This window comes from Scyliorhinus torazame, chromosome 1 (assembly GCF_047496885.1).
Source record: "Scyliorhinus torazame isolate Kashiwa2021f chromosome 1, sScyTor2.1, whole genome shotgun sequence".
In the NCBI taxonomy this organism is placed as follows: Eukaryota; Metazoa; Chordata; class Chondrichthyes; order Carcharhiniformes; family Scyliorhinidae; genus Scyliorhinus; species Scyliorhinus torazame.
Genome location: NC_092707.1, coordinates 385,920,965 through 385,934,618, shown reverse-complemented (window position 1 = coordinate 385,934,618; position 13,654 = coordinate 385,920,965). Strand labels below are relative to the sequence as shown.

General features: G+C 45.8%; 1 protein-coding gene across 13 annotated transcripts in view; it reads left to right on the top strand.

Annotated features, from left to right (window-relative positions):
- Positions 1-13,654, top strand: part of akt3a (v-akt murine thymoma viral oncogene homolog 3a) — a 594,281-nt gene that overhangs the window by 416,112 nt on the left and 164,515 nt on the right. For all 13 annotated transcript variants that reach the window (XM_072512671.1, XM_072512686.1, XM_072512765.1 and 10 more), the window contains 2 exons: positions 8,533-8,655; positions 11,983-12,111. In XM_072512671.1, coding sequence (XP_072368772.1) covers positions 8,533-8,655; positions 11,983-12,111 — 252 coding nt within the window. The remainder of the gene's footprint in view (positions 1-8,532; positions 8,656-11,982; positions 12,112-13,654) is intronic.

Sequence of the window (13,654 nt, the reverse complement as noted above, 5' to 3'; positions counted from 1 at the left end):
AGGTCGCCCCTCAACCTCCTTCGTTCCAGTGAGAACAAACCGAGTTTATTCAACCGCTCCTCATAGCTTATGCCCTCCATACCAGGCAACATTCTGGTAAATCTCTTCTGCACCCTCTCTAAAGCCTCCACATCCTTCTGGTAGTGTGGCGACCAGAATTGAACACTATACTCCAAGTGTGGCCTAACTAAGGTTCTATACAGCTGCAACATGACTTGCCAATTCTTATACTCAATGCCCCGGCCAATGAAGGCAAGCATGCCGTATGCCTTCTTGACTACCTTCTCCACCTGTGTTGCCCCTTTCAATGACCTGTGGACCTGTACTCCTAGATCTCTTTGACTTTCAATACTCTTGAGGGTTCTACCATTCACTGTATATTCCCTACCTGCATTAGACCTTCCAAAATGCATTACCTCACATTTGTCCGGATTAAACTCCATCTGCCATCTCTCCGCCCAAGTCTCCAAACAATCTAAATCCTGCTGTATCCTCAGACAGTCCTCATCGCTATCCGCAATTCCGCCAACCTTTGTGTCGTCTGCAAACTTACTAATCAGACCAGTTACATTTTCCTCCAAATCATTTATATATACTACAAAGAGCAAAGGTCCCAGCACTGATCCCTGTGGAACACCACTGGTCACAGCCCTCCAATTAGAAAAGCATCCCTCCATTGCTACCCTCTGCCTTCTATGGCCTAGCCAGTTCTGTATCCACCTTGCCAGTTCACCCCTGATCCCGTGTGACTTCACCTTTTGTACTAGTCTACCATGAGGGACCTTGTCAAAGGCCTTACTGAAGTCCATATAGACAACATCTACTGCCCTACCTGCATCAATCATCTTAGTGACCTCCTCGAAAAACTCGATCAAGTTAGTGAGACACGACCTCCCCTTCACAAAACCGTGCTGCCTCTCACTAATACGTCCATTTGCTTCCAAATGGGAGTAGATCCTGTCTCTAAGAATTCTCTCCAGTAATTTCCCTACCACTGACGTAAGGCTCACCGGCCTGTAGTTCCCGGGATTATCCTTGCTATCCTTCTTAAACAGAGGAACAACATTGGCTATTCTCCAGTCCTCCGGGACATCCCCTGAAGACAGCGAGGATCCAAAGATTTCTGTCAAGGCCTCAGCAATTTCCTCTCCAGCCTCCTTCAGTATTCTGGGGTAGATCCCATCAGGCCCTGGGGACTTATCTACCTTAATATTTTTTAAGACACCCAACACCTCATCTTTTTGGATCACAATGTGACCCAGGCTATCTACACCCCCTTCTCCAGACTCAACATCTACCAATTCCTTCTCTTTGGTGAATACTGATGCAAAGTATTCATTTAGTACCTCGCCCATTTCCTCTGGCTCCACACATAGATTCCCTTGCCTATCCTTCAGTGGGCCAACCCTTTCCCTGGCTACCCTCTTGCTTTTTATGTACGTGTAAAAAGCCTTGGGATTTTCCTTAACCCTATTTGCTAATGACTTTTCGTGACCCCTTCTAGCCCTCCTGACTCCTTGCTTAAGTTCCTTCCTACTTTCCTTATATGCCACACAGGCTTCGTCTGTTCCCAGCCTTTTCGCCCTGACAAATGCCTCCTTTTTCTTTTTGACGAGGCCTACAATATCACTCGTCATCCAAGGTTCCCGAAAATTGCCGTATTTATCTTTCTTCCTCACAGGAACATGCCGGTCCTGTATTCCTTTCAACTGACACTTGAAAGCCTCCCACATGTCAGATGTTGATTTGCCCTCAAACATCCGCCCCCAATCTATGTTCTTCAGTTCCCGCCTAATATTGTTATAATTAGCCTTCCCCCAATTTAGCACATTCATCCTCGGACCACTCTTATCCTTGTCCACCAGAACTTTAAAACTTACTGAATTGTGGTCACTGTTACCGAAATGCTCCCCTACTGAAACATCTACCACCTGGCCGGGCTCATTCCCCAATACCAGGTCCAGTACCGCCCCTTCCCTAGTTGGACTGTTTACATATTGTTTTAAGAAGCCCTCCTGGATGCTCCTTACAAACTCCGCCCCGTCTAAGCCCCTGGCACTAAGTGAGTCCCAGTCAATATTGGGGAAGTTGAAGTCTCCCATCACCACAACCCTGTTGTTTTTACTCTTTTCCAAAATCTGTCTACCTATCTGCTCCTCTATCTCCCGCTGGCTGTTGGGAGGCCTGTAGTATACCCCCAACATTGTGACTGCACCCTTCTTATTCCTGATCTCTACCCATATAGCCTCACTGCCCTCTGAGGTGTCCTCTCGCAGTATAGCTGTGATATTCTCCCGAACAAGTAGCGCAACTCCACCTCCCCTTTTACATCCCCCTCTATCCCGCCTGAAACATCTAAATCCTGGAACGTTTAGCTGCCAATCCTGCCCTTCCCTCAACCAGGTCTCTGTAATGGCAACAACATCATAGTTCCAAGTAGTAATCCAAGCTCTAAGTTCATCTTCCTTACCCGTAATGCTCCTTGCATTAAAACATATGCACTTCAGGCCACCAGACCCGCTGTGTTCAGCAACTTCTCCCCGTCTGCTCTGCCTCAGAGCCACACTGTCCCTATTCCCTAGTTCTCCCTCAATGCTCTCACCTTCTGACCTATTGCTCCCGTGCCCACCCCCCTGCCATACTAGTTTAAACCCTCCCGTGTGACACTAGCAAACCTCGCGGCCAGGATATTTATGCCTCTCCGGTTTAGATGCAACCCGTCCTCCTTATACAGGTCACACCTGCCCCGGAAGAGCTCCCAGTGGTCCAGATAATGGAAACCCTCCCTCCTACACCAGCTGTTTAGCCACGTGTTTATCTGCTCTATCTTCCTATTTCTAGCCTCACTGGCACGTGGCACAGGGAGTAATCCCGAGATTACAACCCTCTAGGTCCTGTCTTTTAACTTTCTGCCTAGCTCCCTGAACTCCTGCTGCAGGACCTCATGCCCCTTCCTGCCTATGTCGTTAGTACCAATATGTACAACGACCTCTGCCTGTTTGCCCTCCCCCTTGAGGATTCCCTCTACCCGTTCGGAGACATCCTGGACCCTGGCACCAGGGAGGCAACATACCATCCTGGAGTCTCTTTCACGTCCACAGAAGCGCCTATCTGTGCCCCTGACTATAGAGTCCCCTATTACTATTACTCTTCTGCGCTTTGACCCTCCCTTCTGAACATCAGAGCCAGCCGTGGTGCCACTGCTCTGGCTGCTGCTGTTTTCCCCTGATAGGCTATCCCCCCCGACAGTATCCAAAGGGGTATATCTGTTCGCGAGGGGGACAACCACAGGGGATTCCTGCACTGACTGCCTGCCCTTTCTGGTGGTCACCCATTTCTCTGCCTGCACCTTGGGTGTGACCACATTTACATGACTGCGATCTATGACGCTTTCCGCCACCTGCATGCTCCTAAGTGCATCCAATTGCTGCTCCAACCGAACCATGCGGTCTGTGAGGAGCTCCAGTTGGGTGCACTTTCTGCAGATGAAGCCATCCGGGACGCTGGAAGCCTCCCGGACCTGCCACATCTCACAGTCAGAGCACAGCACCCCTCTCACTGACATTGCGTCAATTAATTAAAATTTGTCTTTTTTTTAAATACTTTTTTTTAAATTTCAAAGTTACTGTCAACTATTGGCAGCCCAATAATAGCTGCACAGATTCGCCTGCCCCCCCCCCCCCCCCCCCCCCCCCCCCCCCCCCCCCCGGTCCCTACTACGCTCCAGAAACACCCTCTTTACTCTCGGGGTCTTATTTTCCCACACGAAACCCATGATGCTCCTACCTACCCGTTTGAAAATGGCCTTGGGAATCATAATGGGAAGGCACTGGAACACAAAGAGAAACCCCGGGAGGACCATCATTTTAACCGACTGCACCCTGCCCGCTAGCGAGAGTGACAGCACATCCCATCTTTTGAAATCCTCCTCCATCTGCTCCACCAACCGCATCAAGTTGAGCTTGTGCAGGGCCCTCCAACTCCCAGCCACCTGGATCCCTAAGTACCGAAAGCCCCTTTCCGCCCTCTTCAAAGGTAGGTCGTCAATCCCTTTTCCCTGGTCCCCTGGATGCACCACAAAGCGCTCACTTTTCCCTACATTGAGCTTATACCCCAAACTCCCTTAGGATCCACATGATCTCCGCCATCCCTTCCACTGGATCTGCCACATACAGCAACAGGTTGTCCGCATATAGCGACCCCCGATGTTCCTCTCCCCCTCGGACCAGTCCCCTCCATTTCCTGGACTCCCTTAGTGCCATGGCCAGAGGCTCAATTGCCAATGCAAACAACATGGGGGACAGGGGGCACCCCTGCCTCGACCCTCGGTACAGCCGAAAGTACTCCGACCTCCGCCGATTCATAGCCACACTCGCCACTGGGGCTCTATAAAGCAACCTGACCCAGCTGATGAACCCCTGCCCGAACCCAAACCTCCGCAGCACTTCTCAAAGATACTCCCACTCCACCCGGTCGAAGGCCTTCTCCGCGTCCATAGCTGCCACTACGTCCGCTTTTCCCCCCACTGAGGGCATCATAATCACATTGAGGAGCCCCCGCACATTGGTGTTTAGCTGCCTGCCCTTTACAAAGCCCTTCTGGTCCTCATGAATCACCCCCGGGACACAGTCCTCAATTCTCGTAGCCAGCACTTTTGCCAGCAGCTTAGCATCCACGTTGAGGAGCGAGATTGGTCTTTACGACCCACATTGCAGTGGGTCCTTGTCCCGCTTCAGGATCAGAGAGATCAGCGCCCCGGACATTGTCGGGGGCAAGGGCCCTCCCTCCCTTGCCTTATTGAAAGTCCTCAATAGCAACGGGCGTAGCAGGTCCATGTATTTCCTGTAAAACCCGACCGGGAACCCATCTGGCCCCGGGACCTTCCCCGCCTGCATGATCCCTAATCCTTTAACCAGCTCCTCCAGCCCAATTGGCGCCCCTAAACCAGCTACCTCCTGCTCCTCCACCCTCGGGAACATCAGCTGATCCAAAAATCATCGCATCCCCTCTTCCCCCGCTGTGGGCTCAGATCTGTACAGATCCCCATAGAAGTCCCTAAATACCTTGTTTATTCTCACCGGACTCCGCACCGTATTCCCCCCGCTATCCTTAACTCCACCTATCTCCCTCACTGCCTCCCTCTTACGAAGCTGGTGTGCCAGCATCCGACTCTCCTTCTCCCCATACTCATATGTCGCCCCTTGCGCTTTCCTCCACTGTGCCTCTCCTTTCCCTGTGGTCAACAGGTCGAACTCCATCTGGAGGTTCCGCCGCTCCCTGAGTAGTCCCTCCTCGGGGGGCCTCTGCATATCTCCTGTCCACCCTTAAGATCTCCCCCCACTAACCTCTCCCTGCCCCCTCTCTCTCCCTGCCCTCTCTCTCCTCCCTGTGGGCCCTGATGGAGATGAACTCTCCCCTGACCACCGCCTTCAGCGCCTCCCAGACTACCCCCACGTGCACTTCCCCGTTGTCATTGGCCTCCAAATATCTTTCAATGCACCCCCGCACCCGCCTGCACACCACCTCATCTGCCAATAATCCCACATCTAGACGCCGCAGCGGGCGCTGGTCCCCCTCCTCTCCTAACTCCAGCTCCACCCAGTGTGGGGCGTGGTCTGAGATGGCTATGGCCGAATACTCCGTTCCCTCCACTTTCGGGATTAGCGCCCTACTCAAAATGAATCAAAATCTATCCGGGAGTAGGCTCTATGGACGTGGGAAAAGAATGAAAATTCCCTGGCCAGGGGCCTGACAAACCTCCATGGATCCACTCCCCCCTTCTGGTCCATAAACCCCCTAAGCACCTTGGCTGCAGCCGGCCTCTTACCCGTCCTGGACCTAGAGCGATCCAGTGCTGGGTCCAGCACCGTGTTGAAACCCCCCCGTTCAGCCCTCTCACATTCCAAGTTATCAGCCGGATTGGGGGGCTGCTCGCCCTCCCTCCCCCTGCCAACTAGCCATCTCCTTTTCTAGGCCAGCCTCGTGCCTGCGTCTCCCGCACCCTCCAGTCCCCCAGACGGTGGACCCCCGCCCCGACCACCTCTCCTACTTCCAGCTCCCCTTTGGCCAATGCAGCAGCAACCCTGTACCCCCTCCTCTTCCCCCCCCCCCCCCCCCCCCCGCTAGATCCACATCTAGCCCTTTTGCTCCCCCCATAACACTCGTAAGTCAGCTGACTCCTGCTGACCCCGGCCTCTCCCGCCATTCCATCGACCCCCCCCCCAGTGTGGGAATCCCCCCTCCCCCCGCCCTAGCAGTCAGTTTGCGCTCCTCTCCAGCACCGCCCCCCACCCTCGTCCTTCCCTAGCGGGGGAAAAAGCCCGTTCTTTCCTGAGCCGGCCCCGCCCCCCTCTGGCGCGGCTCCTTTTGCGGCCTTACCCCAATTCCCCATCCCCGGGCCCCCACTCCCCCTCTTCCTTCGTGGGGGTCTGCCCCTCCAACACCGACTCCCACACACTCCCAGTCTCCCCATCAAATCCCTTCACCCATCCCCATCCAGCACCCAACCAAAGGAACATTCCCTAAACGTAATAAACACCATATACAGAGTAAACATCCCCCCCCCCCCAACAAACCCTCAATTTGAGTCCAACTTTTCAGTCCGTATAAAGCTCCATGCCTCATCGGGCATTTCGAAATAGTGGTGACGATCCTAGAACGTGACCCACAATCGCGCTGGCTGCAGCATACCGAACTTTACCCCCTTCCGTTGGAGCACCGCCTTAGCCCGATTGAAACCAGCTCTCTTCTTAGCCGCCTCTGCACTCCAGTCCTGGTAGATTCGGATCTCCGTGTTCTCCCACCTGCTGCTCCGCTCTTTCTTGGCCCATCTCAGGACACACTCTCTGACCATAAAGCGGTGAAAGCTCACCACTACAGCCCTTGGCGGCTCGTTGGCCTTGGGTCTCCTTGCTAGGACCTGGTGAGCCCCATCTAGCTCCAGGGGCCCCGGGAAGGCTCCCGCGCCCATCAGCGAATTGAGCATCGTGCTCACATATGCCCTGGCATCGGGCCCCTCCACTCCTTCAGGGAGACCCAGAATCCAAAGATTCTTCCTCCTCGACCTATTCTCCAGGTCCTCAAATCTTTCCGCCCACCTCTTGTGCAGCGCCTCGTGCGCCTCCACCTTCACCGCCAGGCCCAAGATCTCGTCCTCGTTCTCCGAGGCTTTTTGCCGCACCTCCCGGATCGCCGCCTCTTGGGCCTTCTGGGTCTCCACTAGCTTCTCAATCGCCGCCTTCATTGGCGCCAGCATTTCGGTTCTCTGCTCCTCAAAGCAGCGTTTAAGAAACCCCTGCGGCTCCTGCGACCACTGCGCCCATGCTGCTTGATCTCCACCCGCCGCCAACTTGTTTTTTCTCCCTCTCACTTTTCGCTGCTCCACGATAACTTTTTTCACCACTCCACTCCTGGTCCAATCCATATAATGTCGGGGGGACCTTGCTGTCACCTTCCCACACTGGAAGCCGTCGAACAATTGCCGTTGGGGCCCCTCTAGAGAGCCCAAAAGTCCGTTCCTGGCGGGAGCTGCCGAACATGCGACCTACCTAGGCATAGCCGCAACCGGAAGTCTAAAATAAAATTGTTAAGTAGTCACAATTTGATAATTAGCTTCAGGTTATTTTTAAATTCCCATGTGTAAATCCATTTTTAAAAAATAGTATAAATTTTTAAAAAAAATATATATAATACAACTTGAAATGAAAAATGGAATGATAATTGCATTTAGTCACAAGTAGGCTTCTAATGAAGTTACTGTGAAAAGCCTCTAGTCGCCACATTCCAGCGCCTGTTCGGGGAGGCTGGTATGGGAATTGAACGGTGCTGCTGGCCTGTCTTGGTCTGCTTTCAAAACCAGCGATTTAGCCCAGTGTGCTAAACAGCCCCTAGCTTGAATAATTTCATTCAACTAGTTTTAATCGCAGAAAAATGCATAATGTGGCATCTTTAGTAGAATGTTCACAAAATCGTATTAATAAAACTCAGAAAAGATTTGGATTGACTCAGTGGACCCTTTAGTTCCAATATGTGAAATTTGTTATCTACAGCAGTAGATTAGTTAGGATGACTAATCCCTGTTTGACACATTCAGGTCTTTCTTATGCAAATCTTGATGGCAGGTCAATTAATATGGGACTGTTTGAAGGTAACAGTGGTAATTTGTATCAATGCCTATGACAGTGTGAACATACAGGTATTTGACAATGCAGCTCAACATCTGACAATATGAAAAGGATAATTAGATTGCACTGCTGCACTTTTTTTCAGGAGTAAGTAGGAGGTTAAATAGGCAGTGCACAGAATGTCTAGAACGAGATTGGTATATTGATTAAAAAGCTGATTTAGCAGCTCACATTTCCCCTTGGAAACTTTTGAAAGATAAACCAGCTGCCGTCTAGGAGCCATCAGTATCTACCAAGGGTGCACTATCTATCATCACAATATGGTGATGAGAGGTGTTTTATGTTTGTGTTAATTTTCCCCACTAAATCAGTAATTATTACAATACTGTCCCCGCTGTTTACCCTGCAGCTGTTTTTCCATTTGTCGAGAGAACGAGTGTTCTCAGAGGACCGCACACGTTTCTATGGCGCAGAAATTGTCTCAGCTCTAGATTATTTGCATTCCGAGAAGATTGTGTACCGAGATCTCAAGGTAACAATGTAATCAGAATTTGTTCGTTTTCTTCCACATTAGGAACACAGGTGAAATTATTCATAACCTACTTGCAGCAGCTGAACCTGCTGTTCCCACCACAGATTATTATAATAATGGGCATAGTTAGTTTCTTTTTAAAATTTGAAAGCTGTTTTAAAATATTGCTTACTTTTTTTTTTGTCCACATTTTTGTACTTTATTTCCTAAATTTTATTTCATTTCTCGCATTCGCTTTCAACTATGGCGGCAGGTGGTGGCCTACATCCATATTCCATCAACATTTCTTCATAAACAATCACTATTGAGTATGGACAAATAAAACAAGTTCATATTCGTTTCATACCCATTTGCTTTTGAAGAAGAGTCTTTGTGATCTTGCTAATTTCCCAGCCAATACTAGTTGAAATAGGAAGCTTGCTATATGATGAATATTGGATGCAAACATTAGCACCATATACAAATCCACTGGATATTATCATCATTTTATTTTTAATCTGTCTAATAGCTATTTATTTAAATGTATTGAGCATGCAACACTTAATGTATGTATTCAAAATTGTAACTGATATATTTAAGTTAAAACAACTTGTTTTCTGTGTACTATATGAATACATGCCCCAAATAGTCCCTCACAGGTGTGAACCATCCCCCCCAAAAAAGGATGCTGAGCTAAAGGAAAATACATTGGGGTTGATCAAAAGTTTATTTAGAAATGTGGATTTTAAGGAGGGTCTTAAAAGAGGATGGGGAGCTGGAGCTTTGGGAATCAGTTCCAGAGTATGTGGGCCTAGGCTGCAGGAAACAGAGGTCACTAAGGGTGAGGTTCTGAAAAATTTCAGAGATTTGTTCAAGCATGGAATGCTTTGACATGGGATGATTGAGGCAGGAAGACCCTTGCTTTTTTTAAGGGTTAATTGAATTGCAGAAGATGACATAACTTTGTGAAGAGAGCAGTGTAGTTGGTTAGTTTTATACTGCCCTCAAAAAGATGACACAATGGACTAAATAAACACTGTTGTGTTTTAAATTTTTCCAGGTCTAATTTTTCATGGCAGTAATATAGCTTTTATTGGCTGTAATTCTGTTACAAAGAGGAAAAAGTATGTAAATTTAAAAATTAAGTGTTGGCACGAAGGAAGGCTTAAAACGCATTTAAGGTAAAAATTCTGCAAATCAAAATATTAGTGCAAGGACTGACTGCTATATTTATTTGCTTCATTTTATAAAGTTTGGTGCTAACTAATGTTTTATGTCCATATTTTCTAATGGGATAGGTTAAATGAGATTTTATGGTTATCAAGAGAACATCATAACATATGATGGTTTATTATATATGAGAACATTTCAATTTGTACACTATTTGAAAATTGATGAGTTTCAAATTACAATTTTGACATCTGTCTAAACTCTTAATTTGTTGTACAAATTAAAGGAATATTAACTTAATTTTTTATAGATTAATATACTCTTGAATAAAGTCCTTACCTGTCCTGAAGGAAACATTTCCCTACAAGCCTCCGAGCTCGTGTTCCTCCAACTGACTTCTCGTACTTCTCCTCGTTCCATCTTCCCACAATTAGCAATTATGCCTTTTGCTCTTTACATTGGAATTCTTTTTAAATTTATCTCCTGTTCTCTCTTCCTTTCTCCCTCCTTAAAACCAACATCTTTAACTGAGTTTTCAAACACCCTTCCTATTACCTTTTTCATTCGTGCAGTGCCCATTTATTTACTCCTGTAAAGTGCCATTAGATGATTTTCTATGTGGTGCTGTATAAGTGGAAACTGCAGTTGTATTCTGACTCATAATTATCTTTAGACGGTCAGAATAACAGAACAAGAGCAGTGAAATTAAATTTCAAATCTATTAGATGATTAAGCCATCTCTCGTTGATAGAACTTGGTCAGATAAAACATTTTTAGAGTGCATTAAAATCACATTTTTACCATTTTTCCCTTGGGGAAGACACGAACTGTAAAAATTAGTGCCTTGCTTTAATGAGTATTTGTTAAAAATACTCCTCCATTTTATAGAATAAAATATTAGTCCAAGAAAAAATTATCATCTTTGTCCCTTTATTGGCATTTGAATTCTCAGGCATAGTCTCCTTCTGTGTTGGGCTGCTTCACTTATATAACTGACAGAGAATATCCCCGTGCAGCTCCTTTAGAAGCAGCAGGGGCACAACTTCAAAACAGCCTGAGAGCTGTTCAACACCAGGAAGCCATGTTAGAGTCTGTGCAAACTGTGTCTGTTTCCTGTAGTGTGGTTTCTTGGGGTTTTACAATCTCAGGCCAGTTTAAAGTCATAGAGTCAGAATTTGTACAGCACGGAAAGAGGCCCTTTGACCCATCGTGTCTGTGCTGGCCATCAAGCACCTACCTACTCCAATCCTATTTTCTAGCACTTGGCCCAAAGCTTTATATGCTATGGCATATTGAGTGCTCATCTAAATATTTCTTAAATTATTTGAGGGTTCCTGCCTATAACGTCCTTTCAGGCAGTGAGTTCCGAACTTCAACCACCCACTGGATGAAAAGATTATCCTCACACCCCCTCCAAACCTCCAGCCCCATACCTTAATTCTCTTCACCTTGATTATTGACAACTCCGCTAAGAGGAAAGGTTCCTTCCTATCCACCCTATCTATGCCCCTCATAATTTTATACACCTCAATCCTTCCCCCCCCCCCCCCCCCCCCCCCCCCTCAGCCAAGCCAAACAACCACAATCTATCCAGTCTCTCTTGATAACTGAAATGTTCCAGCCCATCACCAACACCCTGGTGATTCTCCTCTGCACCCACTCCAGTGCAATTACTTATTTCCTACAGAGTGGTGACCAGAACTACACACCGTTATCCAGCTGTGGCCTAACCAGCGTTTTGTACAGCTCCATCATAACCTCCCTGCTGCTATATTTTATGTCTCGGCTAACAATGGCAAATATCCCATATGCCTTCTTAACCACCTATCTACTTGTCCTGCTGTCTTCAGCGATCTATGGTCATGCACACCAAAATCTCTCTGATCCTCTGTACTCCCTGCTTTTCTAATGGAGTTGCAGGGCACTTTCCATTGATCTTATCACTATAATATAAATGCAGAGAACGAATTTCAACGTTAGTTTCTCCATTCATGCCAGTAAAAATGTTGATTATAAAAACAATTATCAATATTCTAGGCAACTGTTGCTTTCTTTTATAAGACAGAGGGTTTAGAATAAAATGTACCCCTCCTAAATTCCCTTCCCCTTTGTCTTAGGTTATGATGATTGTTGGTATTGCTTATCAATTTAAATACTCATTAAAACTTTTTTTTGTAGCTTGAGAATTTAATGTTAGACAAGGATGGTCACATCAAAATCACAGATTTTGGGCTTTGCAAGGAAGGAATTACAGACGCTGCTACCATGAAGACATTTTGTGGTACACCAGAATACTTGGCTCCAGAGGTAGGATCATTATAATTAAAGTCACCAGATCTCCCACTGCTGATTTATGAAGTTCTGCATTATTTTTTCATGATATCCTAGCCAAGGCCAGCGATGAAATATTTTTGGAAAGCTGCTAAAGTTATTTCAGAATGTTGAATTTTAAGAACATCAACTTTGTGAAAAAATGATTGGCTAAACTATTATCTTTTGTTAACATGACATAGTAACATAAATCTTATTGTAGTGTATTATTTGATCACTTTCTTGTGATATTATCTTGAACAAAATGATGTAAAGCTCTACATCCTGACAAAATCCCTTTTTAAATCTATGCAATTATAAATTAACTTTACTGTATTTATTTTTGAATAAGCTCATTTTTAATTCTCAATAAGCCGAATGCAGAACTGAGAAATAAGTTATTCTTTTAAGAGTGAACGGTTAAAGAATGATTTTCACGATAAGATGTTTCTTATCAATGACCCTTTAGGGATGAAAATAACAATTACCTATGCTTCAGACATCTAGTACTTGCTTCAAACTGTATACGAGCTGTATTCTGAACCCAGTTCTGAGAATCAAAGAATCTAAGAATGGTTTGCTTATATATAACAGCTTATTTTTTCCAAGAACAATCAGGAACCAAATGCACTTTTTATTTGTATTAATGAAAAGTACTCAAAGCGAAACATTACATATGATATCAAAATAAGGGCTAGTTGATTCTCTCTCTCTAGTAATATAAATATATAATATATATTTGTTGTTATATATATATATTATATATATTATATATTTATATTATTATTTTATATATATAATTAGAGAGAGAGAATCAACTAGCCCTCATTTTGACATCATATGTAATGTTTCGCTTTGAGTATCATTAATACAAATAAAAAGTTCACTTGGTTCCTGATTGTTCTTGGGGGGGGAAAAAAATAAGCTGTTTCTATTTTGGTTATTAATTGTACACAGAACTGGAACAGATTTATACAATGTACTTCAAGAAGCAGTAAAATCCGAAATAACTGTTCTATCATGTTGTGTTCTGTGTTCAGATTGCCAAAAGCAAGTGGTCACGATGTATGTTGACTGATGTAAATTACAACATAAAATTTTTTAAATTTCTGTGACGGACACGAGGGGGATGTGAATTGAATTATTCAAATACTGCCTGTGACACCGATATTTTTAATGTTTAATTTAGTTTGTTTCCCTTGGTATCCGTTCCCTTGCTGAAATGGGCTATGGTGGGTTTCCCAAACCCCAGTTTGAGGCCCATTGTTAAAAATAACCTCACAGCAAATTCATTAAGGGGAAACAAAACTAGGGTTTAGTAACATGTTCAAAACTGGAGGGATAAGTTCTAACACGTATTCACACTCACAGGCACACAAGACAGAAAGGCAGAGAAGAAAGGGAAGGAATTTACAAATTCTGAGTTATTGACAATAATTCATGTGAGAAGTGTCCAGTAAAGGTGTTTTTATCTGGCAGAATTCCTGATCTTTGTCCAAGGAATTCAGCTGAGGCAGCTGAAGATGCCGCAAAGTATTTT